Source organism: Musca domestica, unplaced genomic scaffold (assembly GCF_030504385.1).
Source record: "Musca domestica strain aabys unplaced genomic scaffold, Musca_domestica.polishedcontigs.V.1.1 38, whole genome shotgun sequence".
In the NCBI taxonomy this organism is placed as follows: Eukaryota; Metazoa; Arthropoda; class Insecta; order Diptera; family Muscidae; genus Musca; species Musca domestica.
In genome coordinates this window covers 6,825,201-6,852,460 of record NW_026712324.1, presented here as the reverse complement: position 1 = coordinate 6,852,460, position 27,260 = coordinate 6,825,201, and the positions used below count along the sequence as shown (strand labels likewise).

General features: G+C 35.9%; 3 protein-coding genes across 10 annotated transcripts in view; 2 read left to right on the top strand and 1 right to left on the bottom strand.

The window, feature by feature from the left end:
• Positions 1-12,442, top strand: part of LOC101897422 (G-protein coupled receptor Mth2) — an 87,636-nt gene extending 75,194 nt beyond the window's left edge. Inside the window, exons 4-9 of one of the 4 annotated variants that reach the window (XR_009342891.1) lie at positions 2,946-3,297; positions 3,383-3,649; positions 7,181-7,352; positions 7,419-7,613; positions 10,426-10,613; positions 10,935-11,100. Coding sequence is in view for 3 of the 4 variants with exons in the window: in XM_059126403.1 (XP_058982386.1) it covers positions 2,946-3,297; positions 3,383-3,649; positions 7,181-7,352; positions 7,419-7,613; positions 7,727-7,889 (1,149 nt within the window). In the remaining variant the exon portion in view is untranslated. Of the gene's footprint in view, positions 1-2,945; positions 3,298-3,382; positions 3,650-7,180; positions 7,353-7,418; positions 7,614-7,726; positions 8,400-10,425; positions 10,614-10,934 lie in introns of those variants that run through there. The other 3 variants (XM_059126405.1, XM_059126404.1, XM_059126403.1) reach the window with 3 other exon arrangements.
• Positions 1-20,417, bottom strand: part of LOC101889113 (G-protein coupled receptor Mth2) — a 361,585-nt gene extending 341,168 nt beyond the window's left edge. For both annotated transcript variants that reach the window (XM_059126418.1, XM_059126419.1), the window contains exon 1: positions 20,328-20,417. The gene's annotated coding sequence lies outside the window, so the exon portion shown is untranslated. The remainder of the gene's footprint in view (positions 1-20,327) is intronic.
• Positions 17,031-24,122, top strand: LOC101897867 (probable G-protein coupled receptor Mth-like 9). 4 transcript variants are annotated; one of them, XM_059126409.1, is made up of 9 exons: positions 17,031-17,547; positions 18,005-18,399; positions 19,537-19,681; positions 19,738-19,929; positions 19,998-20,231; positions 20,292-20,448; positions 23,411-23,614; positions 23,684-23,763; positions 23,829-24,122. In XM_059126409.1, the coding sequence occupies exons 2-9, from the start codon at positions 18,193-18,195 to the stop codon at positions 23,861-23,863; spliced, it is 1,254 nt and encodes a 417-aa protein (XP_058982392.1). In that variant the 5' UTR covers positions 17,031-17,547; positions 18,005-18,192; the 3' UTR covers positions 23,864-24,122. The 4 variants fall into 4 exon arrangements, with proteins under 4 accessions (XP_058982392.1, XP_058982389.1, XP_058982391.1 ...); XM_059126406.1 differs by having other exon boundaries at positions 17,817-18,399; XM_059126408.1 differs by having other exon boundaries at positions 17,813-18,399.
• Positions 24,123-27,260: the final 3,138 nt, after the last annotated feature.

The following is a 27,260-nucleotide window of genomic DNA, read 5'->3' as shown; positions in this document are numbered from 1 at the left end:
CATCGACTCTAAATGTCCTGAAACGGATTTGGTCTAAAGGGTCTAAAACCGTTATTTCGATAAGACACGTTTTGGCAGTGTCAAAAGATATATACGTTTTGAAGCCATATTGCTGAGGGTATAATAACATGTACCACTTTGTAGCTTGAAGTACATTTTAGTATTTTTCGTACCCATAAATTATAGATTTCTTAAAACTCCATCTTATATAAAATCTCATACTAATAGTGTCGTCTCGAATAATGATCACAAAACTCCAGACTACAGTATAGCACACCTTGTTCAAAGTTCTAGCTATTGCCTATCACTTGGTAGCAATGATGAACCATTGGCAATAACAAAATGTTTGAAAAAATGGTCAGGCTTAACCCTTCTATTGTTGATTTTATAAAAACAACGTTTGTTTAATAGTGGAGAACGATGGTAATGTTTACCAGGGGGTAAGGCAGGGAATACTTAGGATTTGCGAGATCGTAAGCTCAGCAGAAGAGAAACCAAAGAATTAAATAAAAGCATAATTCTTCTGGAAAAATAAACAAACGTTGTTTTTATAAAAACAACAACAAAGGGATTAAGCCTGATCATTTTGCAACAATACAATACTATGGTATCCCGAACAAACTAGCCAACACTGTTCTAAAATGTTTAAAATTTAAGAACTTTACGGACACTTAAAGAACGAATTTCCAAATAATTCTGCCATATGACATCTCTCGGTACCAAGAATCGTCTCGCCGGGCTTTGATGTATCAGTCGAGCAGGAGCACAGTTAGTAATAACATATAAAAAACATTAAGTTTGGCCGGGACGAACTTTTAATACCCTCCACCTTAGGGGAAAGGAAACATTAGAAGTCATTATGATCCACAAATACCAATTTTTATACAAATTCGTGAAAAAATGTGGAAAAAATCATAAAAATACCGAATATGGGGAGGTATCGTTATATGGGGGCTATACCAAAACGTGGACCTGTACATAAAATGTTTTGCCACACGAGCTAGAACTCAAATACCAATTTTTGGACAAATCCGCGAAAAAATGTGGCAAAAAACATCCAAAAATATCGAATATCGGGAGGTACCGTTATATGGGGACTATACCGTTATATGGGGACTATACCAAAACGATATATCTCATTTTCAATACCAACCATCCTAGACACAATGCAAGTTGTTCTGCTAAATTTTTCTACGTCAAATAATGTGGGCTGTATCGTGATTTCAACATGCAGAGAGGCGGACAGACTGGCCGACAGACGGACTCCGTTAAATAGACTTAGATTTTTATGCTGAATATGAATATATTTAAACTTGGGATGGGATCTACGACGAATATTTAGGGATGTCACAAACGGAATGACACAGTTAATAATCCCTCCTCCTTTCCAATAATTCAGAGAATTTTGAAGGTCTTTCTGGAAGGAGGGGGAATTATTAGGATGTGCAAGAAATTGATCGAGTCCTTCAGCCAGATATACGGATAAACATCTCCGAAACGACTCTAAATATTCTAAACTATATTTCATTCAAAGAGGCATAGAGCAGAAATGTACGCAGGGTGGAGGTAATTCTGAGAATTATGAACGTTTTTGACGAGGGAAGGAAAGGAAGTGAATTGTTTAATTTTCTGAGATGTTTTTGGATTTAAGAAGGGTTTTTTGTAACCTCAGCCTCCTTCCGGAAATCATCACATCTCTGGCATGGGACAGAAAATTATATCCAAGGATGAGAATTCGCCCGATTACCCTCAAATTATCGGCAACATTGCATTTTTCCAACAATTGTTAACTCAGTCAGGTCAGGTGGTCAGGGTATTATGTCTTTGTGCATTTGTTTGTAACACGAGAGATAGACCCATAGTTCCTTTTGGTGATCTGCACAGAATCACATTCTGAGTCGATTTATGCATGTCCGTCCGTCCGTCCGTCTGTCCATGTATTTTTGTAAACAAAGTACAGGTCGCATTTATTGCCCGATCCAGATGAAATTTTGCACAGATCTTTTGTTTGGCCCAAGGACGAACCCTATTGAAATTGGAGATAATCGGTCAAAATTTAGATACAGCTCCCATATATATCTTCGTCCGAATTGCCTTTTATTGTGCACCAAACGTGTAATATCAGGCCTGAAATATGTATGCCGAATTTGATCGAAATCGGTTCAGATATAGCTATAGCTCCCATATATATTGTTCATCCGATTTGTTATTTTTGTCCACCGCCGCGTAATATGCACTATGCAACAACAATATTTGGGGAAATATATCAAATACAGCTCAGAAATACATTGGCTAAATTTTATCGAGATCGGTTCAGATTTGGATATAGCTCCCATATATAACTTCGTCCGATTTACCTTTTATTGTGCACCAAACGTCTAATATTTGTCCAAATGGGATGGAATTTGGCACTTACGACCGAATTGAATCTAGAAGCTAGTATGTCAAATTTGGTGAAGATCGGTTCAGATATAGCTATAGCTTCCATATATATTATTCATCCGATTTGTTACCCACAACCGTAATATGCACTCCGTAACAAAGATATTCAGGGAAAAATATCAAATACAGCTCAGAAATATCTTTGCCAAATTTTATCGAGATCGGTTCAGATTTGGATATAGCTCCCATATATATCTTTATCCGATTTCAAATTAATTGTGCACCAAATGGGCAATACAATCCTGAATTTAAAAGATACAAATGCTTCGGCATATTTAGTTCTTTGAACTTTAAATTATAATTATAATCATAGCGTGTATGATTGAATTCTCCCATAAAAACTTTTAATTGTTATGTGGAGCTCTACTTAATTAGCAAAGTGGTGTATGATATCATAAAGTCGACCCCGCCCGACTTTAAGACTTTCTTTACTGGTTAGATATATATACTTGCCCACATCATCCCTACAATTTTCTCCAATTTGTTTTTTTTTTTTTTTTCAGAATGGTACCCTCTATTTACAAGCCGGAGAAATGTATTTAACGCGAGAGGATTTCTGTATGATGACCAAGGTAGATGTAAATGGTACAAACATTCGTTATTTGAATCCGGCAAATTGTGAAGTTGGCTCCGCCCGTGGTACTGTCAAAATCATCAATGCCTATGCCATGTTGTTCTCCATTCCGTTTATGGTGCTTACCATCATCGTTTACCTGGCCATACCAGAGTTACGCAACCAACATGGCAAATCTCTGGTGTGCTATTTATTTGGTCTCATCGTTGGCTATTCCCTGATGGGTGCAAGCATCTTAAATGTCAGCATGGATGTGTTGGGTATCGAGTGCAAGATTGTGGGTAAGTTATGAGTGGATAAAAACTATATGCTGACAATTAATTAAATGTCCTTTTTGTCGCCAAAAAAAAAAAAAAAAAACAAAAGGTTATACCTGTTATTATTCCTTTATGTCTGCCTTTTTCTGGTTAAACGTCATCAGTTTTGATTTATGGCACAATTTTCGTGGCACCCGTGGCATCAATCGTTCACTGGAGAAGAAACGTTTCATCATGTATTCACTGTACTCGTGGGGCATTCCGATACTGTTCCTCTTGGCAACAATGTATGTCCAAGAGTATGTGGATATACCGGAACGTCTGCAGGACGATTTGAAACCTGGCATTGGAGGAGGACATTACTGTTGGATAAACAGTGAGTAATGCAGCATGACATTTTTTTTGTAGCCTCAGCTTTATGACAATGGTGATGTTAATATGAACAAAGGTCAGTTACAAAAATGTACAGTATTGCTTTCCCCTTATTATACCCTCCACCATACTATGGAGGGTATATATGAAATTTGTCATTCCGTTTGTAACAACAAAGTATACATATTCTTGATCAGCGCAAAAATTCTAAGTCGATTCGGAGATGTCCGTCTGTCTGTCTGTCTATTGTAATCACGCTATATTTCGAACGAATTGAGATAGAAGGCTACAATTTTGCACACATGTTTATTTTGCCAGTAGGCAGGTCACCCCCATATAACGGTTCCTCCCAATATTCGGTATTTGGATGATTTTAGCGACAGTATTCATCGGAATTGTTTGAAATTACGTATTTAGAGTTCATAATGGGAACTACAGTCTGTCACAGAAAATTGTCTACGCAGGTCCAGGTCTTCGTATGGGCCCCATATGTCAGTACCTCTCCATATTCGGTATTTTGACGATTTTAGGTACAATACTCATTGAAATTGTTTGAGTTGTTGGATGCTACAGCCTGTGACAGAGAATTGTTTATGTCCGGGTCCAGATCTTCGTATAGCTCCGATATAACGGTATCTCCCTACATACGGCATTTTGATGATTTTAGCTACATTATTCACCGTTTATTTCACGTTTCGAATTTGAATATGGTAATGGCGTATGAGAAACAATGCCTATGTAGGTCCATGTCGTATAGACCCCAATATAATGGATATATTCGGTATTTTTAAGATTTTTACAGCACTTTTAACAGAATTTATTTTTTGAATATTTCCAAATTCGTTCCAAATGGTGGAGGGTATTCAAAGTTCGGACCGGCGGAATATACTGCTTTTTAACTTCTTATACCTTGAAACACAACGTGTTGGGGGTATTATAAATTTGATTGGACCAAAAATTATGTAATGCCTCGAAATATTGGTTTCCCACATAGGAAAGTATATATGGATCTTCCTATCTCCCCGCGCTTAGTCGATCTAGCTATGTATATCCGTCCGTCTGTCTGTCCATGTTAATTTGTAATCATACTACAGGTCGCCATTTTGGTCCGATTCTCACGAAATTGAAAATGATTGATGAATGGACCTGCTCTATAGGTCGCAACTATAGACCAATCGACGCGGAATATTGCATGGGCCTAGAAGACTTCCGATCTGGATTGTCATCGGGTAATATTTGTGTATATACAAAGGACAGGGATGCTAGCTAGAATGTTTATATCACAATTAAAAATTAAAAAAAAAAAATAACTTACAGGCGAAATCCAAACTTCTGGCTTTTTATACCCTCCACCATGGGTAGGAGGGTATATTAACTTTGTCATTCCGTTTGTAACACCTCTAAATATTCGTCGTAGACCCCATAAAGTATATATATTCATAATCAGCATAAAATTCTAAGACGATTTAGCGATGTCCGTCTGTCTGTCTGTCTGTCTGTCTGTCCGTCTGTCTGTCTGTCTGGTGAAATCACGATAGAGCCCACATTATTTGACGTAGACCTTTGAAATTTGGCACAAGTGTGTGTATTGTCCCTAGGATGGTTGGTATTGAAAATGAGATATATCGGTCCACGTTCTGGTATAGTCCCCATATAACGGTACCTCCCGATATTCGGTATTTTGATGATTTATGCCACATTTTTTCACGGATTTATCTGAAAATTGGTATTTGTAGGTCATGACGGGTCCCTGAGCGTGTGGCAAAACATTGCATGTATAGGTCCACGTTTTGGTATAGCCCCCATATAACGGTACCTACCGATATTCGGTATTTTGATGATTTATGCCACATTTTTTCACGGATTTGTCTGAAAATTGGTATTTGTAGGTCACAACGGGTCCCTGAGCGTGTGGCAAAACATTGCATGTATAGGTCCACGTTCTGGTATAGTCCCCATATAACGGTACCTCCCGATATTCGGTATTTTGATGATTTATGCCACATTTTTTCACTGATTTGTGTAAAAGTTGGTATTTGTGGGTCATAATGGGTCCTAGTTCGTGTGGCGAAACATTGTAATTATAGGTGCACGTGTTGGTGTAGCCCCTATATAACGGTACCTCCCGATATTCGTCATTTTAATGTTTTTTGCCACATTTCTTCTAATGTTCTTTTACCCTAGGGTGGAGGGTATTAAAAGTTTGGCCCGGCCGAACTTAATGTTTTTTTACTTGTTTATGCTGATTTTTTTGCCGAATATAGCCAAATATCGTAGACAAGCAAATCATGTAGATGAGACTAAATTTGGAGATACAGAGGGGCCTCTTGCAATTGATCTCACAATTGAAACCAATCGACAAGGAATTTTGCATGAGAGGAGAGTTAAGGAAGTCTAGTATTTTGGATGACCATTGGATTATATTTAGCTGTAAAATGGACCACAATACCCCTGGACAGTGTTCTATAACATAATTTAAAAAGCGAAATCTTCCGAAAATGGATTTGGACATAAGTGACATTCTAACATATTGTAGTGTTGTATGGTATCACATGGTCGGCCCCGCACGGCTATAGCCTTTGCTTACTTGTTTGAATAATAAGTCTCGTTAAGTGTGAGTGGAGTGAGTGAGGAGTGGATTTTTTAAAAACATTTTTTAAGGACGTGTATTTGTTTCGGTATTTTGGAGAACGCGAATTTTGTAAAATATTTTATATTTTTTTGATATTTTTTAAAGTACGTGGATTTTTATGCCCTGCAAACCTATGTAAAGTAAAGTTTGTAACATCTTGAAATATTAGTTCTGGACATTAGATGTTATATATGGAAAATATCAGCCATATGGCTAGAGAGGGTATAAATCATTTGATGCGGCCAAAATGTGCCTCATCGAAATAGCGGTTTTAAACCCTAGGTTTCTATGGACCAAATCTGTTTCAGTGCATTTGGTGTCGATCGAGGGGTTTGTGTCCGCACTATAACTCTCGAAGGGAGTATCCGAATCGACCCAAGCTGGGTATATAGATCGAGTTCGGGGATGGGCAATATCGGTACCTCTACTTCTTCTCGTACCTACCCCACAAAAAATCGAAAAATCGAATAAAAAAAAAATATTTTACTGCACGGAATGAGAAAGAATATTCGGATTTTGCTCGATCTTTGCAATTCCTAATATTTGCATCAGTTCTAGGTCAGGTGCGAAAATGGACAATATCGGTACATTCCATCAAGTACCTCCCCCACAAAGGTTCAAGATTATTAAAATTATTCTTCAAATTACACACATCATTAAAATTATTTAAATTAATCCATGCTAATGTGGTTTTTGTTTTTAGTATGAAAAATTTTGGGATCGCCTTACAGTATACTATGAATTTGTTATAATAAAATCTTTACACATGACTGCAACATGCTGTATAATCTGTTCTTAGATTGTCATATGCGGAGGGTATACATATATATATATATATCTGTCGGAAAACCGACTGATACATTCTAATTTGTTTTATTTTGTCATCCATCTCTTCAATTACAGTGGACACGTGGGCTGGTTTTGTTTACTTTTTCACGCCGATTTTGTTTATCATGGTGGCCAATATAATAATGTTTGTCATGACGGCAATGAAAATTCATCGAGTACAAAACGAAATGGCCCGCATAATGGCCAAGGAGGACAGCACCAGAAATCTTAAAAAGGAAAAGGACAAGTATAGCCACATTTCCTCAAAAATATATCTGATTTCTAAATAATTTCCTTTCAATGTGTATTCTAGGTTCGGTTTATTTTTACGCCTTTTCCTGGTAATGGGTGTCACTTGGTCCCTGGAAATCATCTCATATTTTGTTGGGTCCGATAGTAAATGGGCGAAAATCTTCTATGCAGCTGATATTTGTAATGCCGTGCAGGGTTTCTTGATTTTCATGCTATTCGTCATGAAACGCAAGGTCAAACAATTGATAACGAATCGGTAAGTGATATCTTGAACGATTTTCATAAAATCTCCCCCTAAATTTGTGGCGTCCATTGTTTTTTTATTTAATTATTTATTTTTTTTAAATTCAAATTTCTTTTATGGTTTAGTAGTTGTCGCGAACGTCCGTCCCGCGATACAAATAGTACAACACTGGCCCAGTCTATGGTGCGACGACGTTTTCACGAAGTCTCCCTACAGATTAAACACATGATTATGATACGACGAGCTCTGTCGAGTAATACCTCGAATTTTCATTCTCACGCAGTATGAAGAATGTTACTGCTAGCGCAGAATGAGAATGGCAGGTTTAGGGGTTTTGTTTTTAGTAAATATTATTTTTTCATCTAGTCCAACTTTTCAAATGGTATAGAGAAAATGTAAGACTGGCAGTGGTACCACCATCTCGTTCCTCTTTTGCTCTCTATTGGTGTCGTGTTGTGTAGATGTTGTAGTAATTTTATATTCTTTTTTTTTTAATTGTTGTAAATACATTTTTTGTTTTTAATTTGCAAAAAGTTTTCCCAAAATGGAGATAATCCGCAGATCATTTAACACCTTTAATATACTCTCTATTCGAACCACAGATTTGATCATTTAACGAAAGTCTTGCCTCGCTGATCTATGAGAAGACCTCTACCTATTCTACGAGTAAACTTTAACTCTCCTTTGCGCAGACCTACTCTAGCTCTATTCTGAAAAGATCTCCTCTCGCTCTCTTCTGAAAAGACCCCTTAGCTCTTTACTGAAAAGACCTCCTCTAGCTTTCTTAAAAGCTGTCCTCTAGCTCTTCTTCTTCGAGAAGACCTCTAGCTCTTCTTCTTCGAGAAGACCTCTAGCTCTTCTTCTACGAGAAGACCTTAAGCTCTTCTACGAGAAGACCTCTAGTTCTTCTTCTACGAGAAGACCTCTAGTTCTTCTTCTACGAGAAGACCTCTAGTTCTTCTTCTACGAGAAGACCTCTAGTTCTTCTTCTACGAGAAGACCTCTAGTTCTTCTTCTACGAGAAGACCTCTAGTTCTTCTTCTACGAGAAGACCTCTAGCTCTTCTTCTTCGAGAAGATCTCTAGCTCTTCTTCTACGAGAAGACCTCTAGCTCTTCTTCTACGAGAAGACCTCTAGCTCTTCTTCTACGAGAAGACCTCTAGCTCTTCTTCTACGAGAAGACCTCTAGCTCTTCTACGAGAAGACCTTTAGCTCTTCTACGAGAAGACCTCTAGCTCTTCTACGAGAAGACCTCTAGCTCTTCTACGAGAAGACCTCTAGCTCTTCTACGAGAAGACCTCTAGCTCTTCTATGAGAAGACCCTTAGCTCTTCTACGAGAAGATCTTTAGCTCTTCTTCTACAAGAAGACCTTTAGCTCTCCTTCTACGAGAAGACCTTTAGCTCTTCTACGAGAAGACCTTTAGCTCTTCTACGAGAAGACCTCTAGCTCTTCTACGAGAAGACCTCTAGCTCTTCTACGAGAAGACCTCTAGCTCTTCTACGAGAAGACCTTTAGCTCTTCTTCTATGCGAAGACCTTTAGCTCTTCTATGCGAAGACCTCTAGCTCTTCTATGCGAAGACCTTAAGCTCTTCTATGCGAAGACCTTAAGCTCTTCTATGCGAAGACCTTAAGCTCTTCTATGCGAAGACCTTAAGCTCTTCTATGCGAAGACCTTAAGCTCTTCTATGCGAAGACCTTAAGCTCTGCTATGCGAAGACCTCTAGCTCTTCTACGAGAAGACCTCTAGCTCTTCTACGAGAAGACCTCTAGCTCTTCTACGAGAAGACCTCTAGCTCTTCTACGAGAAGACCTTTAGCTCTTAAATGAGAAGACCTTTAGCTCTTCTACGAGAAGACTTTTAGCTCTTTTACGAGAAGACCTTTAGCTCTTCTATGCGAAGACCTCTAGCTCTTCTATGCGAAGACCTTTAGCTCTTCTATGCGAAGACCTTTAGCTCTTCTATGCGAAGACCTTAAGCTCTTCTATGCGAAGACCTTAAGCTCTTCTATGCGAAGACCTTTAGCTATTCTTCTACGAGAAGACCTTTAGCTATTCTTCTACGAGAAGACCTTTAGCTATTCTTCTACGAGAAGACCTTTAGCTCTTCTACGAGAAGACCTTTAGCTATTCTACGACAAGACCTTTAGCTCTTCTGCGAGAAGACCTTTAGCTCTTCTATGCGAAGACCTTTAGCTCTCCTATGCGAAAACCTTTAGCTCTTCTATGGGAAGACCTTTAGCTCTTTTATGCGAAGACCTCTAGCTCTTCTATGCGAAGACCTAGAGATCTTTTATGCAAAGACCTTTAGCTCTTCTATGCGAAGACCTAGAGATCTTCTACTAGAAGACTTAGAGATCTTTTACCCGAAGACTTAGATATCTTCTATCCGAAGACCTAGAGATCTTCTATTTGAAGACCCCCAGTTCTTCTATGAGAAAGCTTCCAGCTTATCTATGAGAGGCCCTCAGCTCTTTTATAGGATCTCTAGTTCTTCTATGCGTAGACCATTAACTCTTTCATGCAAATTTTTTGTAGGTTTTGCATAGATATTCTCGATTACGTTTTGTAGCTTTGTATTCTACGTAGTTTTTTCATACCAATTTAGAGGAGTCTGGTATATATATTATCGATTACTGGCTAATCTTTTGGTTTCTGAAAAGAGCTTAGCAAAGAATTTGAAAGCTCTTATAAAAATAAATTTTCACAAAGATATTCGAAGAAAATTAAAAATTCTATATAATAACGTTGTTAAGATCCTGAAAAAATCTGCAAAAAATATTAGAATATTTATAACACTTTACTTTATTCTCCCCTTGTTAAGATATTTCAAGAGACCCGGTACGCCCAAGTCAAATTCCACAAATTCAACGAATTCCATAAATTCGGTGACGACACAGAAATCTAAAATATTTTCCATACCAATGACAACACCTGATCAAATGAAATTTTGAAAAGTAGCTATCGAAAATACATTCAGAATCTTCGAAGAAGGTAAAAAAACAACGTTGCGTAAAGAACAGTAATTATTTGCAATACTCTACACTTATGGGGTGTGGTGATATTTTTTTTGGGACAATATACACTTGCATTGGACCATGGATATAATATATACACAGAATTAATAACATTTCAAATTTCCCCAACCTCTTTGTAAATAATCCTTCATATTTTGAAACAGCAACTAATATTTAAAATATTCTATTTATGTAAATTACTAAACAAGAGAATGCTTTTATATTAATGCATGTTAATGAGTGTACGTGTAATAAAGACAATTTTACAAAATTGTTAATTTTTTTAATTTTCTCTCTGTCTATGTCCTCCCCGCAGATACTCATCGGTGCGTGAGACCAGCAGTAATCAACGACAAAGTCAATATTCTAACCGAACCACAACTAGCAGCATGGGCAATTTGGCCAATAACGTGCAGCAATCCGAGAAGCCTTTGATCCGACATCTAGAAAGTGTTACCAGTTTTGACTAAGTCAACTTTGTGCCAAAATGTGCCTTTTAGTAGCTATGTATCCCACTCGATGAATATGTGTCACATTCATTTCTTATATCGAATCTTCTCTGAGTAATTTTAGTTATTTAAGAATATTTTAGTTATTATTTTAAAAAATAAGATTTATTATCTAGCATAGCATTAGCATTAGGAAAAAAACAACAAAAGACATGAACAAAAGAAAACTAATGGCGAATTTGCTTATGTTAATTTTTTAGTTAGTGTGGATCACTATTTGCTTTTTAGAAGAGAATACAAGAAATAAAAAGAATTTAACGGACACTTGCAAATCACATGAAAAAAGCCAATACCCATAGAAGGTAAATTAAATAATACTGATAATAATAATAATAATAATAATAATAATAAAAATTGTTATTATATTTAATTATTGTAATTACAATTATATAGTTATGTTTGTAAATATAATTATTATAAGAATAAATATAATTATTTATAATGATTATAATTACAATTATAATTATTATAATTCTAATTTAAAAAAAAAAATAAACACAAAAAATCATTTTAAATATTATTTTAAGTGTCTGTATGTAATATCTCAAATCATTCCTTTTTGTAAAGCTAAGTTTCCGATCTATGTAAGCTTATTCTCATTCTACTATAATTGTAAATTTTCTCTGTGGATTTCCTTTGTTGCTATTATTATACCCTCCACCATTCTATGGAGGGTATATTAACTTTGCCATTCCGTTTGTAACCCCTCGAAATATTTATAATAGACCATATAAAGTATATATATTCAGGATCAGCGTAAAATTCTAAGACGATCTAATGATGTCTGTCTGGCTATTTTAATCACGCTAGCTTTCGAACGAATTGAGTTAGATGGCTAAAATTGGATATTAAAAAAATTTGCATACATGCATAGTTTATCAGTAGGCAGGTTAAGTTCGTAAATGGGCCATGCCGGTCCACGTCTTCGTATAGCCCCCGTACAACGGTACATGCAGACATTCGCTCTTTTCATGATTTTAGCGACAGTATTCACCGAATTTCTTTCAATTTTCGCATTTGAAGTTCCTAATGGGAACTACAGCCTGTGACAGAAAATTTTCTGTGCAGGTACAGGTCTTCGTATAGCCTATAGTACCTCCCGATATTCGGTATTTTGATAATTTTAGCCACATTATTCACCGGAATTATTTTAAATTTGGTATTTGAGGTTTATAATGGATACTACAGCCTAAGACAGAAAATTGTCTGTGCAGGTCCATGTCTTCGTATAGCCCCATATAACGGTAGCTCCCGATATTCTGTATTTTGATGATTTCAGTGACATTATTTTCCGAAATTATTTCAAATTTCGTATTTTAAGTTCCTAATGGGTACTACAGCCTATGACAAACATTTTTGTATACAGGTCCACGTCTTCGTATAGCTAACGATATTCTGTATTTTGATAATTTCAGCGACATTATTCACCGGAATCGTTTTACATTTCGCATTGAGAGATCTTAATGGTTACTACAACCTATGGAAAAAATTTCGTATGCAGGTCCACGCCTTCGTATAGCCCCCATATAACGGTACCTCCCGATATTCGGTTTTTTCATAATTTCAGCGATATTATTTACCGGAATTATTTCAAATTTCGTCTTTGTATAGCCCCCGTATTGAGAGATCTTAACGGTTACTACAACCTATGGAAAAAATTTCGTATGCAGATTCACGTCTTCGTATAGCCCCCATATAACAGTATCTCCCAATATTCGGGCTTTTCATAATTTCAGCGACATTATTTACCGGAATTATTTCAATCTTCGTATTTGAAGTTCGTAATGGGTACTACAGCCTATGGCATAAAAATCGTATGCAGGTTCACGTTTTCGTATATCTCTCATATAACGATACATTCCGATATTCGGTATTTTGATGATTTTGGCGACATTATTCACCGGAATTATTTCAAATTTCGTATTTGAAGTTCGTAATGGGTAATACAGCCTATGACAAAGCAGGTCCACGTCTTCTTATATTCTCCATATTACAGTTTTCATTTAAGGGGTACTTTCCGGAAGTTTTTTTTTGAAATTTTTCAAGTTCCTTCCAAATGGTGTAGGGTATTAAAAGTTCGGCCCGGCCGAACTTAGTTGCTTTTTTACTTGTTTTTAACTCATTTCTACATTATTGTTTATTCATATAATAATAAACATATAAACTAACTGTAAGCATATAATGTTATAATGTTATAAAATAAGAATGAAAAAACGGATCAAATTGCACAAAAGCTATTCAAAATTCTTAAATGTTTTGTTGTAAATAAAAAGCCAAAGAATTTTTCAAGTATGAAATAATTTATGGTTTTCATGTTTAAATTACATTTTTTTTTTTTGGTTTTGTTCCCCTAATTTTTACATCGTATAACACTATGTGTTAGGGGTGTAATAACTTTGAGTGGGCCAAAAATGTAGCACCTCGAAATATTGGTCCTGGACATGGGATATTATATGGGCAATGAATTTTCCTATCTCGTCGAGCTGAGTCGATCTAGCTATGTACGTCCGCTCATCAGTATTTTCATGTTAATTTGTAACAAGTTAAAAAGTATCAGTAGGGTTTGCCGACAGATGTATGCCCTCAGCAAATGTTCGATTATTTAAATATATATTGACTTCTCTTCTGATTATTCAAATGTTTGACCATCTATGGAGTATCGGACCCAAATAAATACGATATAAATATTGCGACGTGCCGGGTTTGGACTATATCGACTGCTTCGTTCTCTTTATATGAGATATGTGATAATTTTTAAAAAATGTTACAAGAAAATCGAACATTTATATCCAAGTCATAATTATTATATTCATCTCAGGTTTCTAGTTGAGAGAAATATTTTGATATAGCCAGTTGTATATTGATAATTCTGGGCCTTTGTGTGTAGGGGTTCGCAGCTACATATCCTCTTTACAACAGATCTTGTGTTAGGAAAAATGGTTTCATGTGTGAAATTTGAAGAGACTTGGGTGCCTATTTCGTTTTCCTTGAGCGTTTTTTTTTCAAAATCTTGAACCCTATGCGGGGGAGGTACCAGAAGAAATGGTCCGATCTCTAAAATTTACATTGATGGCAATATTGAGATGTATCATGTCTGAATGGAATCGCATGTTAATTTCGGGTTTTATGAGCTTATGAATATTCAAAATGTTGACCCTTTGAAGGGGATGTACCAGAAGGAGTGGGCCGATATATTCCATCTTTACACCAGACGTCTTCGGGCTTATAAAAATAATGTGATGTGTGTAATTTGAAGACAATCTGATCGCATTGTATAAGAGTAATAATTATTCAAAATGCTGACCCTTTGTGGAGGAGATACTTGATGGAGAGGACTAATAGTGTCAATTTTCGCACCTGATCTAACACTGATGCAAAAATTAGGATTTGCAAAGTTGGAGCAAAATCGGAATATAATTTTTATTTATTTATTTATTATTTATTTTTTTTTTTTTTTGAAAATTATGAAATTTTGTGTGGGACCTACCAGAAGGAGTAAGCCAACATTGCCCATCTCCAAACTCGATCAATGTTTGATAATAATATAACGATGTCTCAATTTGAACAATATCGGATACTCCCGCCGTGAGTTACCGTGTGCACCAGCCAGCAGGCAGGCACGTTTTTACCGTATCAAATGATATACAGGGTGAGATGTAAAAAACTGCAACCAATTTCAAACTGCTGTCATTTCTAATCCACTTGTCTAACAATTGTTAAAAAAATTTGGTGAGAATTTTCAAGAAAAAAGTTATTCGTGATGGAATTCAAGCGTAATGGTGTGATTTCTTTATATTTTGCTGAAAACCACAAGTGGCTATCGTTAGAGCAGCCCATCATTTAAATGTGAATAAATCTTGGGTGTCTCGTACCATCGCTCGTTACCGTGATACAGCTAGCGTAGCCCGACGTCAAGGAAGTGGACGGAAGAAAACAGCAACATCAGCTGAAATAGTTCGAAAAGTAAAGGAGCGATTGATCGAAACCCGCGTCGCAGTGACCGAAAAATGGCTCGTGACCTGAGCTCGTGGTGAAGCCATAGAAATTTCAAAAAAGTGCAAGAACTTACACCGCAACAGATAGAAAATAGACTCAAAAGAGCTAAAGAGTTGCTTCCCTAGGTCGAAAGTGGTGAACTGCCGAATTTGGTTTTCTCCGATGAGAAAACATACGTTGTCCAGCAGTTTGTTAACAAACAAAATGATCGTGTTTACTTGCCAAAAGGTCAACTGAAGGTGCACATTTTCAGTTGGCTATCAGAACTCAAGCGCCGGCCATGGTGATGGTGTGGGCCGCCATAACAGCCGATGGTCACTCTCCACTCGTATTAATCGACCGTGCCATCAGAATAAATGCCCGATATTATCGCGAAAATATTCAGGAGGGTGTATTAAAGCCTTGAGCACGCAAACATTTTGGCCTCTGACCTTGGACATTTCAACAGGACAGGCACCATCGCACTCAGCACCCACATCCCAAGCATGGTTACAAAATGAGGTTCCTCGATTCATTTCCAAAATCTCCGGATACCAATCAGTTGGACTATTGTGTCTGGAGCATTTTGGAAAGCAAGGCTGGCACTAACAAATACCAAAATGTCGATCACCTCAAGCAAGCGCTATGCCGGGAATGGACCAAAATACCGCATAGCAACATTCGGGCAGCTTGTGACGGTTTCATTGGCCGTTTGAAGGCCATAATTCGTGCCAAAGGTGGCCAATACGAACAAATCTAAACTTCTTCTTAAATTTGATGCTATTCCTGACATTTTTCGCTCTCATTCAATAAATAAAAGTGGGAAATATGAAAGCTTCCACATCGGACCTAATCCCCATGGGGAGTATTACCGCTTGCTGTGGGGACTGCTTTACAAAAATGTTTAAATGTAGTAAAGTTTTGTTCGCGTTAGGGGAAAAAGGAGAAAATCTGAAGTCCCGGGCGAAGGCCGACTACTAAAACAAGGTACCAAATTTACAAAACTTCGGTTTGTGTTAGCCGGTACCGGACATACACAGAGGCGATAATCTTAAGACCAGTTCAAAGGCCGGCTTTATCAAATCTAGATAACTTAGAAAAAAAAAAATAAAAAAATTGATTAAATTCGAAACCTTAGATTCGAAAATCTCAAGCCAAAAGACTATGACCGAAAAAACAGATCATAATCTCCATAATTGTAATGGAGATTATGTTCGTTATGAAGATGAAATATGTAGGTCTAGTCTTTCCGGTAAAACCCATACAAAGATTACCTAGAGGAAAAAGAATCAAGCTCTGGCCAAGGGCCGGCTATTTACAAAAAGTTTTAATTTAGAAAACTTTGGTTTGCCATAGCCGGGCATACCCAGAGGAGAAAAAAATTAAAATTTAGAAAACTTTGATTCGAAAATCTCAAGCCAAAAGACTATGACCAAAAAAATCGGTCATAATCCCCATAATTGTAATGGAGATTATGTCCGTGGTGAGTATGATACGACACCTGCATAGGTAATGTCTTTTATAAAGATAAAATATGTAGGTCTAGTCTTTCCGGTAGCATCCATACAAAGATTATATGCAATACATGACCAACAGATTCTTAGGGCATCGATTTACAATAAAACGATGTACCTGACTCTTGTTTTTTTATGGAGGACTGGTTAGTTGAATATTTTATGGAGAGCTTCAACTGTACACACCCGGAAACATAACACTGCCACCTATTAGGCAACCAACAATTTGAGGAAATTACCAACAAAAAAGCTGCAACTAAAGCTTTCAAAGCTCATATTAAATTGGTTTAGAACTTTGCTAAGTTAGCAAAAAGCTATCCCCGTTTTCTCATGCATTCGAAAGCGCAACAAGAAAATTTCTCAACCGGTCCCAACACGAGAGGCGACGGTTATAAACAAACAGTTTCTAATCAACGGTAGCACGACAAAGTACAGAAAACGTTTCGCTGGCTGAATGACTAGCTGGCTGGTGGTGATCGCATCCCATTCATTATTCGTTGTGGTCGGTTTCATTTCGTCGCTCCAAAGGCAATGGAGGGATAGATCATTAAGTTCAAATATCTAAATTTAAAACAAACAAACAAACAAATAAGAAATCTGAGCAACAAAGGCCGCCGCACAATAAAAAGAAAGCATAGCCAAAGCAAAAGAAAGAATTTAATCAAAACCGCCTAAAAAGAATGGGAAAATCTAGTGAAAATATGTGAAAAAAAAACTATGTAAAATATATAATTTAAACTGGCATAGAAGAAGATACCACAAATCTACATTTGTTTATTCGGAAGTAATTGCTAAAATAAACCACATTAACTTTGAAAGTCAATTAAAATCAACAATAGCAGCAACAACAACCATAGAGATCCCACAAATCCATAATAAACACATTTTTTATTCTTCAAAATTTTGATTGATAGAGACTACGCAAGGCAAGGTAAGCCATTTGAATCATTCGTGGGGGATACGTATCAATGAGATCACTCACACTCACTCTCGCTCTTTATCTCTTTTCTTGTTTTTGTTCTTCATGGAATTACTCTCACTGTTTTGATCTCTAACTCTCATTGTTTTCATGTTTTGTTTTTTATGGGCCACTTGCACAATTTCCCCCAACCCAACAACAAACCGTTTTTGTTATTGTTCTCATCAAAACCACATTTTGCATTGTGTGTGTGACTGTGCTCCAATTCTATAGCGAGAGAGAGAGAGAGAGATGGAGACCCAAAACCGGCACGCTCATTACTCAGCCACATTACAATCACGAAAAACCCCCGCCATCACCACACTACGTCTCTCCAAGTCCACCGCCATCTCCATTGTTTTGTTTACATTCTTCACGATTCCGACTACGACATGTGCCAAAGAATACCCCTGTCCCTATTCCCAAACAGTGAACATAACGGATGGTCTACGCCTGAAAGATGGATCCTACTCGTTTGAAGGTTTGATTATACCGGCAAATCTCACGGCGGAATACAAAATCAAAATAATCGATGGCATCGAATATTCGGCACCGAAACATTGGCGCGGCTGTGCTTGCCTCCTGAAACCCTGTGTTACCTTCTGTTGTGCCCCGAAAATGCACTACGACGAGAAACATCACAACTGTAGTCTCAACGAAAAGGATGGGCATTCCCAACACACCCACATTGAGGTCACTTTCGGCAATGGAACTACTAGTGCTTTGAATATTAAGGATACGTTTATTGTGCGCTATGAGTTTGGCTGTCAGAATAAAATCGTCGAAAGGAAGAGAAACGAATTTTGGAAATGGGATCTATTTAAGGTGAGTATGGGAAAACATGTTTCTATGAATGTTGAATGCAATATCATCATAGAAAACCTTATCCGGTCAATAGTAGAGGTAGAAGAGGTATTTTCATAGATGAGCTGGAGGTCTTCTTGCAGAAGAGCTGGAGATCTTCTCATAGGAGAGCTGTAGATCTTCTCATAGAAGAGCTGGAGGTGCTCTCATAGAAGAACTGGAGATCTTCTCATGGAAGAGCTGTAGATCTTCTCATAGAAGAGCTGGAGGTCTTCTCATAGATGACCTGGAGGTCTTCTCATAACAGAGTTGGAGGTGCTCTCATAGAAGAGCTGGAGGTCTTCTCATAGAAGAGCTGGAGGTGCTCTCATAGAAGAGCTGGAGTTCTTCTCATAAAAGAGCTGGAGGTGCTCTCATAGAAGAGCTGGAGGTGCTCTCATAGAAGAACTGGAGGTGCTCTCATAGAAGAGCTGAAGGTGCTCTCATAGAAGAGCTAGAAGAGGTCTTCTCATAGAAGAGCTAGAAGAGGTCTTCTCATAGAAGAGCTAAAAGAGGTCTTCTCATAGAAGAGCTAGAAGAGGTCTTCTCATAGAAGAGCTAGAAGAGGTCTTCTCGTAGAAGAGCTAGAAGAGGTCTTCTCATAGAAGAGCTAGAAGAGGTCTTCTCATAGAAGAGCTAAAAGAGGTCTTCTCATAGAAGAGCTATAAGAGGTCTTCTCATAGAATAGCTATAAGAGGTCTTCTCATAGAAGAGCTAGAAGAGGTTTTCTCATAGAAGAGCTAGAAGAGGTCTTCTCATAGAAGAGCTAGAAGAGGTGTTCTCCTAGAAGAGCTAGAAGAGGTGTTCTCATAGAAGAGCTAGAAGAGGTCTGCTTATAGAAGAGCTAGAAGAGGTATTCTCACAGAAGAGATAGAAGAGGTAGGTATTCTCATAGAAGAACTAGAAGAGGCATTTTAGAGCTAAAGGAACTGAATACGAGAGCTTCCCACGAATATAAAAGGGTTCTCACTTTAGACAAGGATGACACCTTTTGTGCCATTGAAGACCATTGGAAACCTGCTTGAGAGCCTTTAATCCAAGAGACATTTGAAAGGTTCTCCATTTCAAATCTCCATTTCCAAGCCTATGACTATATTAAAATTTACCCTTAATTTTTAGAACGGCACACTGAAACGTGACGGCCGCTTGTACTCTACCGATGAGTATTGCTTTACACCGTTAGAGAATAAAAAAACCTGGAGCTTGACACCATTGACATGTGAAAGATTTAAGAAAGGATTTCGGGTATGGATCTATGCCATATGTAAGTATTGTCAAAATAATTTCTACCGCAGACAATGATCGAGAAAATATTTGCAGGCACCAGTTTGGCGATAATTATCAACATTGGCATTATACTGATGTTCATAGCCATAAAGGACGTAAGGAACAGTAATTATGGAGAAGGATTAATATTTCATCTATTTTCACTGACCATGGGTCTGTGTTTCCTGGTGTATTTGCATTTGAAAAATCCCTTGAATTTGTCGCATACAGCGTGTCGAAATATAGGTGGGTACTAACAAAAAATATATGTATACATTTAAATTGAAACTAAATAATTTAATTTATCTTTACAGGCTTCCTGGCATATTTCTTCATAATTGTCTCCTTTTTAATTCTGAACATCATAAGCGGTAGCTTTTGGGCCATATTTTCGCTGAAGCCCATCAAGACTTGGTATTTAAAAGTGTTGTATGGCCTCACATTTGCTGTAGGTTTGGCCTTGAAATATATTGTCAAGGCTGTGCAAGATTCAAATACGGGTCGTCACTTAAAGCCCGGCATTGGCGAGGATTTTTGTTGGTTCGACAGTAAGCAAATGAAAATCTGTTTTTCGATTGGTGTAAATAATCGGTAATTATTGTTTTTAGCACGCTTATGGGGTATACTTTTGTATTTCTACATACCAATACTGATCTCCATGGCTGCTAGCATGTTTTGTTCGGCCCGTGCCTATTTTAAGATCTTCCAATTGCCCAGTGACACTCAGATGGTTGCTGGAAAAGATTTTAAAATAACAAAAACACAGTAAGTATTGATGGCGAAATTTAATAAATACCGCAGAAATGTGGTTTATAAAAGAAATTTATAAAATTAAATCGAAATTTGTAATTATTTTTATAACCTCACCATATGACTAGAGAGGGTCTATATCATTTGAGCCGACCAAAACGTGCCTCATCGAAATAAAGGTTTTAGGACATTTGGAGCCGATCTAGCGATGTCCGTCCGTACGTCTGTCTGTCTGGCTGGTGTGCACTATAACTCTCGAATTATCCAAAATAGATCGAGTTCGGAGATGGGTAATATCGGTCGACTCCTTCTGGTACCTCCTCCACAAAAGGTCGATAAATATTGTACTGCACAGAAAAAGAAAGGATAATCCGATTTTGCTCCAAGATTTGCTATGAACATGGTATTTATGGGTCCACTCCTTCTGGTACACCCCACCCCCACAAAGGATAAAAATTTTAAATATCCATGAAGCTAAAAAAACTCGAAATTAACATCCGACACAATTTACACTTGGCACACCTCAATATTTTTATCAACATAAAGATGGTAGAGATCGGACCATTCCTTTTGGTACCTGCCCCACAAAGAGTCAAAGTTTTAAATAACAAAAACGACCATAAAATCCGAAATATGTATTCCATTCTCTTTATATTTCACACACCCCATTACTTCTACTAAAAAAAGTCAGCCTCAAAATTTTGAATATCCATTAAGGCCATAAAACGCGAAATCGTCAACCGATTCCTTCGAACTCGTCACACCCCAATATTTTTTTTAACACAAGATCTGTTTGGAGAGGGTAGTTATCGGCCTACTCCTTCTTGTACCGCCCCCACAATGGTTTAAAATGTTAAATAACCAATATATAAAATGTGAAATAAGCATACCACTCATTCTAAGCTTCACAAATACCAATATTTCCACTAACTCAAGATCTGGTATGAAGATGGAACATATCAGTTTACTCCTTCTGTTACTTGCCCTACAAAGAGCCAAAGTTTTGTATAATTATATTCCTTATAACATGCGGAACAAGTCAGCGTTTTTTTTTTTTTTTTTCAAATTTGATTTATTTAAATATTTCTCTCACCCTGAGATCTGATACGTATATAGCATTTATTCCACTCCTTCAGTACCTCCCTTACTAGGGGTCAAATTTTGAATAATTATATCCCTTATAACATGTGAAAGAGCAAGCGACATACTTCATACTTTGTGTATCGCTATGTGTCTATTAACCATTGCGATACACGATCGCAATCGATCGTAACAGATATTGCGGTCCACTCTTTCTGGTCAAAGCTTTGGCCAAAAATTCTGTCAAATTTTGAATTGTAAATGAGTGTTCGATTTTCTTTAAATTTTGTACATACCAATATTTCTATCAGTATTAGATTGAGTGAAAACTTCTGTCCTCCTTTGGCACCTAGTGATATTTATATCAGACTTAGGGGCCGGAATAATCAGGTCAAGATATATGTAAACAAAGAGACTTTGGCTGAGGGTATACACCTGTCGGCAAAACCCACTGATAAACTTGTTAGAAATATTTTTATATCCTAAACCACAGTGTGGTAAGGGTATTACGTCTTTGTGCATTTGTTTGAAACATGGAGAAGGAAGAGAGATAGACCCTTTTGAGTCGATTTCTGCATGTCAGTCCGTCCGTCCATATTTTTTGTGAACAAAATGCCCAAGGCCCAAGGACGAATTGAAATGATGAGAATCGGTTCAAGTTTAGACATAGCTCCCATATACATCTCCAACCGATTTTAGGTTAGTTGTGCACCAAATAGCCAATATCAGTCCGAATGACCTGAATTTTAGCACATCCGACCGACTTCAGTCTAGAAACAAGTACATCAAATTTTGTGAAAATCGGTTCAGATATAGCTACATCTCCCATATATAGGTTTCATCCCATATGGTGTTTAAGTCCTCGCATTCGTAATATGCACTCCACAAGAATGATACTTGGAATCAAATAACTTATGGAGCTCAAAACTACCTCTGTCAAATTTTATCGATATCGAATCAGATTTGGATATAGCTCCCATATATATCTCTATCTGATATTAGTTTTATTGTGCACCAAGTGGCTAATATCAACCTAAATGGACTGAATTTTGGCAATTCCAACAGAATTCATTCTAGAAACAAGTACTACGAATTTGATGAAATTCGGATCAGATATAGCTATAGCTCTCACTTATATGTTTCATCCAAATTAGAGATTTAATTTCATCACATGCGCAAATGCACTCCACAAGAATGTAGCTCAGATGAGAGAAGAAATCTCGGTCTTCTATGAGAAGACCGCATGATCTTCTATGAGAAAACTTCCTGGTTTTCTTTGATTTTTTATGAGAAGAATTTCTGGTTTCCTATAAGAAGACCTCATGAGTATCTATGCGAAGTCATCATAGTCTTCTATGAGATGACCTCATGGTCACAAATCAGAAGATATATTGGTCTTCTATTAGAAGCAATATTGGCCTTCTATTAGAAGACCTCTTGGTCTACAATTGGAAGACATTTTGGTCTTCTATTAGAAGATCTCTTCTATGAGAAGATCCCCTGTCTTCTTCTATCCTTTGGGGAACTATTTCTGTCTGATGAGTCCTTTAAATTTATTTTTTAATAAGATCACTATTATAGCTCTGTTCACTATTTTAAAAATTCTCTAATAAAACCCTAACTATAATTTAAATAGGCCTTAAAAAATAGTTTCCACAGAACCCACCACACAATTGACCAATGTCTGCCACTGAAGCAGCTGCCGACTTCAGTGTAGCTGTACAGCATGTAACCTAACCTAAACACACGATTATAGCTCAGATTGTCTTTTAATATAACATTCAGGCAATTAAACGATTAAAACTATTTTTTACACATATTTTATTATGTTTTTATATATATTTTTTTATTATTTATTATTAAACATTTAAATCTATTATTTACCTAATTTTTCCAGCTTTATCTCGTACTGCATTTACATTTTGGTGGTATTCTCTATTTGGATGCGTGAAATGATTGTCTATATAACAGCACGTATAAGAGAACATTTCTTCATTATCGATTTCTGGAGCGGTATATGTGTACTGTCGCTGGCCTGTGTGGGTTTTGTATTTTTGCTGTACAAAAATAAATTCGTTCAGAAATGGTGGAGTGAAAATGTGTAAGTATTCGAAATGAATACATTGGTTCCAAAGCCCAAGTCATTTCAAACTGTTATTGTATTTCATAGCACCGGTACTGCCAAAAACACCGAATACGATTTAACGCCGGACTACTCCTTTTTACGTGTTCAAAATGTCAAAAAATCGGGTAATTTAAAAAAAATATCACTATTTTTGTTTGACAAATAAAAATTAATATTTTATGTTTTATAGAACCAAGTGATAATGCTGAAAATGGAACGGAATAAACATGGAATGCTGTCCCTTCCCATAAAGCCATTGCAACAAATTTTCACAAAAGAAAAGTCTGAAATATAATTTTCTGCAAGTCATTGTTAATCTATGTACTTAATAATAAATATTTATATATTTAATGGTTGATCTAGTAAATGAGGAAGATGTTCCAAAATGTCAAGTGGTGAAAAGACAAAATATTTGTTTGGGAAAATCAAATACATTAGCGTCGATTTTTTAAAAATATTTTTCAAAAGAACATCAGAACCATAAGCATAATTTTTTTTAAATTACATTTTCAGGTTTCTTCGAAGTTATTAGCATGAATTTTTAATGTAATTTTTTAAATATTTTTTTTTTTTTGCAAGGAATGTCAAAGCCATTAGCGTGTGTTTTTATACCCTACACCACATAGTGGTAAGGGTATTATGTCTTTGTACATTTGTTTGTAACATGGAGAAGGACACGCGATAAACCCATAGTTCCTTTTGGTGATCAGCATAAACTCACATTTTGAGTCGATTTATGTATGTCCGTCCGTCTGTCCATGTTTTTTGTAAACAAAATGCAGGCCGCATTTATTATTCGATTGAGATGAAATTTGTTTGGCTTAAGGCGAACCCTATTGAAATTGGTGAAAATCGGTCAAAATTTAGATATAGCTCCCATATATCTTAATTCGATTTTAGATTTCTTGTGCACCAAATGGCTAACAAAAAAATGGTGTGAATTTTGCTACATCCGACAGAATTCAGCCAAGAAGCTTGTGCTTCAAATGTGGTGAAAATCGGTTCAGATATAGTTATAGCTCCCATATATATGTTTCATCCGAATTGGTGCTTAAGTCCCTCACATTCGTAATATACGCCCCACAAAGATGATATTTAGTACCAGATATTAGATTCAGCCCAGTAATACATGATTCAAATTTTATCAAGATCGGTTCAGATTTGGATATAGCTCTCCTATATATCTTCGTTCGATTTTAGGTTTCTTGTGTACCAAATGGCTAATTTCAGCCCAAAGTGAGTGAAATGTTGCACTTCCAAGCAAATTCATTCAAAAAAATAAGACTTAAAATTTGGTGAAAATCGCTTCAGATATAGCTATAGATCCCATATATATGTTTCATCCGATTTGTTGTTTGATTCCCCAACTTTCAGAATATGTACTCTACCATAATCAAATGTTGTACCAGATATCTCATAGAGCTCAGATATAAACCTCAATATGAACCTTTCTTTTACGAGAGCTCTACTAGATCTGTGTAGGGTATCATACAGTCGGCCCCGCCCGAATGTAAGCTTTCCTTACAGGTTAAAAACTTTTTTTAAGTACCATCGAAGTTATAAGGTTGGATTTTTTAAATATATTTTTTCAAAGACTATCGAAGCCTAAATTGTGGATATTTTCAAGGTCCTTCGCACCTATAAGCGTGAATTTTTTTAAACGTAGTTTTTCAAGGATAATCAATCTATTAGCGTGGATTTTCTTAAATATATTTTCAAGGTCATTATAAGATTAAAGCGTGGATTTTAAAAAATATTTTCAAGGTCCTAAGAAGCTTAAAGCGTGGGTTTTCTAAATATTTTTTCAAGGAGCATCAAAGCTGTAAGCGTAAATATTCAAAATTTTTTTTCAAGGACCAACGAAGCCGTAAGATTGGATTTTTTTAAATATATATTTTCGTCCTTCGAAGCTTAAAGCGTAGATTTGTTTAAATATATATTTTCAAGGTCCTTCGAAGCTTAAAGCGTGGTTTTTTAAATATATATTTTCAAGGTCCTTCAAAGCTTAAATCGTAGATTTTTTTAAATATATATTTTAAAGGTCCTTCGAAGCTTAAAGCGTGGATTTTTAAATATATATTTTCAAGGTCCTTCGAAGATTTAAACGTGGATTTTTTAAATAATTTTTTTTGAGGGACTAACGAAGCTTTGAACGTGGATTTTTTAAATAATTTTTTTAAGGAAGCTATAAGCGTGGATATTTTAAATAACTTTTTTATGGAAGCTATAAGCGTGGATATTTTAAATATTTTTTTTTTAAATAATTTTTTAAGGAAGCTATAGGCGTGAATATTTTAAATAATTTTTTAAAGGGATATTTTAAATATTTTTTAAGGAAGCTATAATCAAAATTTTTTCAGGGACCATCGATCGTGGATTTTTTAAATAATTTTTTTAAGGAAGCTATAAGCGTGGATTTTTTAAATATTTTTTTAAGGAAGCTATAAGTGTGGATTTTTTAAATATTTTTTTAAAGAAGCTATAAGTGTGGATTTTTTAAATAATTTTTTTAAAGAAGCTATAAGTGTGGATTTTTTTAATATTTTTTAAGGAAGCTATAAGTGTAGATTTTTTAAATAATTTTTTTAAAGAAGCTATAAGTGTGGATTTTTTTTAATAATTTTTAAGGAAGCTATAAGTGTAGATTTTTTAAATAATTTTTTTAAGGAAGCTGTAAGCGTGGATTTTTTAAATATATTATTTTTAAGGAAGCTATGTGGATTTTTAAAATAATTTTTTAGGGACCATCTAAGGTATAATCGTGGATTTTTTAAATAATTTTTAGGGACCATCGAAGCTACAAGCTTGAATTTTTTAAATAATTTTTAGGGACCATCGAAGCTATAAGCGTGGATTTTTTAAATAATTTTCTTTAAGAACCGTGAAAGCCATAAGCTTGGATTTTTTATATAATTATTTAGGGACCATCGAAACTATAAGCTTAGATTTTGTAAATAGATTTTTAGGGACCATCGAAGCTATAAGCTTGGATTTTTAAATAATTTTTAGGGACCATCGAAGCTATAAACGTGGATTTTTGAAATATATTTTTTTTTTCAAGAACCGTAAAAGCCATAAGCTTCGATTTTTTTATATAATTTTTTTAGGGACCATCGAAGCTATAAGCTTGGATTTTTAAATAATTTTTAGGGACCATCGAAGCTATAAGCTTAAATAATTTTTTTAGGGACCATCGAAGCGTGGATTTTTTAAATAATTTTTCCAAGAATCGTGATAGCCATAAGCTTGCATTTTTTAAATTATTTTTTTCAAGAACCGTGAAAGCCATAACCTTGGATTTTTTAAATATAAATTTTGAAGGACCCTTAGCGTGGGTTTTTTTTAATAATTTATTCAAAGACCACCGAAGCTATTAGTGTGGATTTTTTTATTATTTTTTTTTTTTTTCAAGGACCATCAAAGCCATTAGCGGGGAGTTTTTAAATAATTCAAAGCCAAAATTGTGTTATTTTTAAATTATCTGAATTTTTTAAGCATAAATTCTATAATAGTAATTGTTTGAAGTATTTCAACATTTAACTTTCAGTAAAGAAATTAAACTAAAAACAATTAATTTCAAGAATCTAAACTTTTAAAAAAACACAAATTAATTTACACTCAA

Excerpts from the sequence above, each read along its gene's own strand:
- LOC101897867 (XM_059126406.1), top strand. The coding sequence starts at position 17,827 with ATGGAGACCCAAAACCGGCACGCTCATTACTCAGCCACATTACAATCA. Across the intron at positions 18,400-19,536 it reads GGAAATGGGATCTATTTAAG|AACGGCACACTGAAACGTGA; the intron begins GTGAGTATGGGA and ends CTTAATTTTTAG. Across the intron at positions 23,764-23,828 it reads TCAAAATGTCAAAAAATCGG|AACCAAGTGATAATGCTGAA; the intron begins GTAATTTAAAAA and ends TATGTTTTATAG.